We start from the raw sequence: 1,896 nt of genomic DNA, 5'->3' as shown, positions 1-1,896 counted from the left end.
AAAAAAAAAAAAAAGACCCTGTCTCTACTAAAAATAGAAAAACCAAGGCAAGAGGATCAGCTTCAGCCTAAGTCAAAGGTTGCTGTGAGCTACGACACCGCCACACTCTACCCAGTATGACAGCTTGAGACTGCCTCCAACAAAAAGTCTACTACTAGAAGAAGAGTTGAAAATTATGTAATGATCTCTCTTTTTTTCGAGAGATAGGGTCTCACTTTGTTGCCCAGGTTGGATGGAGTGCAGTGGTACAATCCTGGTTCACTGCAGCCTTGAAATCCCCGGTCTCATCAAGCCATCCTTCTGCCTCAGCCTTTCAAGTAGCTAGAATTATAGGGTTCTATACTGTGCCCAGCTATGTTTTTTATATATATGCATGTATGTGCACATATATATGTATGCATTTTTTTTTTTTTTTTTTTGAGATAGAGTCTTAGTGACCCTGGGTAGACTGCCAAGGCCTTATAGCTCACAGCAACCTCAAACTCTTAGGCTCAAAAGATCCTCTTGCTTCGGCCTCCGGAGTAGCTGAGACTATAGGCAACTGCCAAAACACCTGGCTGGTTTTTCTATTTTTAATAGAGATGGGGTCTCACTCTTGCTCAGGCTGGTTTTGAGCTTAGGTAACCTACCCAACTTGGCCTCCCAGAGTGCCATGGAGTCAGCCTAGCTCACAGAAATCTCAAACTCCTGGACTCAAGCAATCCTCCTACATCAGCTTCCTGAGCAGCTACGATTACAGGCTCCTGCCACAACACCTCGCTAATTTTTCTATTTTTAGTAGAAATGGGATCTCGCTCTTGGTCAGGCTGGTCTTTTTTGGGGGAGGGGGGATTCATTGAGGGTACAAAAAAGTAGGTCACACTGATTGCATTTTTCAGTGTGCATTATTCAGGCTGGTCTTGGACTTCTGAGCTCAAGCGATCTTCCTGCTTTACTTACACATTTTTAATAATATGAAAAATAATGTTACAAAGTTAATTTTTAAAAGCAACATATAAAGCTCCATAAATAATATAATTTTACCTCCTAAAAAAATACAAAGAACGACCAAAAGGAAGTTTACCAAAAGGCAATACACCAAAATGTTAACAATGGCTATCCTGGAATAATGAGTGATTTTTCTTTATATTTTTCCAAATTAGGAGCATATTACTTTTACAGTAAAAAAAGAATATAAAAGAAACATACTTTTCCTAACTTAAAATTTACTACCTGTACTATAAATAAGAAATTCTAGTTTTAAAAACATTATTGAAGCAAATCATCTATGACATTTTCAAGTATCAACTTTTACATATAACAATACCTTGGGAAGATTGTAGACATGACGCTGGTATATCAGCTCATAATGGGGAGGGTTGATAGCACTCTGATAAATGCAAAAAACATTCTCATTTGTAATATCTGCAATGGAAATATGCTACATTAAAAAACCAAACCACCAGAGATATTTCATGTGAAAATCTTAACACATTCTTTTAGGAGAGGTTTATACCTGGTTTATTTGGGGTCTGAACAAAGTGCTGAGAAGTAAATGTTTTTCCATCGGGGTACTTAGGATGTGGAGGCAATCTGGAATCAAGGTAGGTGCAAAATACATGCATGATGATCTGAAGATGAGGAAATAATTTGTCAAAGTCAGTGTGAACCTTTAGCATGGCTATAGACCTTTAACACCTATTCTGTTAATCCAAAGTATTACTTCCTATAAAGATAAGGAATTCACTAATAGGATATTTTCCTTTCTTAAATGATAGATGAATTCATTGTGTTTAAGACATGAAGCTAGCTCAATTCATATAATTTACTCAAAATTTAAATTAGAAAAATATATTTGCCATCAAATCAGTCTATATTTTGATGGGAAGAAAAAGTTTAAATACTGTAGCCATGATG

The 1,896-nt window shown here is 36.6% G+C and overlaps 1 protein-coding gene across 3 annotated transcripts in view; it reads right to left on the bottom strand.

Moving 5' to 3' along the window:
* The window catches only part of TMEM209 (transmembrane protein 209), a 36,858-nt gene that overhangs the window by 5,677 nt on the left and 29,285 nt on the right, over positions 1-1,896 (bottom strand). For 2 of the 3 annotated variants that reach the window (XM_003803315.3, XM_023508938.1), the window contains exons 12-13: positions 1,496-1,610; positions 1,307-1,404 (exon numbers count right to left, since the gene is read on the bottom strand). The exons of the other annotated variant lie outside the window; for it this stretch is intronic. In XM_003803315.3, the coding sequence (XP_003803363.1) occupies positions 1,307-1,404; positions 1,496-1,610 (213 nt within the window). The remainder of the gene's footprint in view (positions 1-1,306; positions 1,405-1,495; positions 1,611-1,896) is intronic. 3 annotated transcript variants of the gene reach the window in all.

This window comes from Otolemur garnettii, unplaced genomic scaffold, assembly GCF_000181295.1.
Source record: "Otolemur garnettii isolate 467f Iridium unplaced genomic scaffold, OtoGar3 scaffold00293, whole genome shotgun sequence".
Lineage (NCBI taxonomy): Eukaryota > Metazoa > Chordata > Mammalia > Primates > Galagidae > Otolemur > Otolemur garnettii.
The sequence above is the reverse complement of the archived record's forward strand: the minus strand, read 5'-3'. Positions and strand labels throughout refer to the sequence as shown.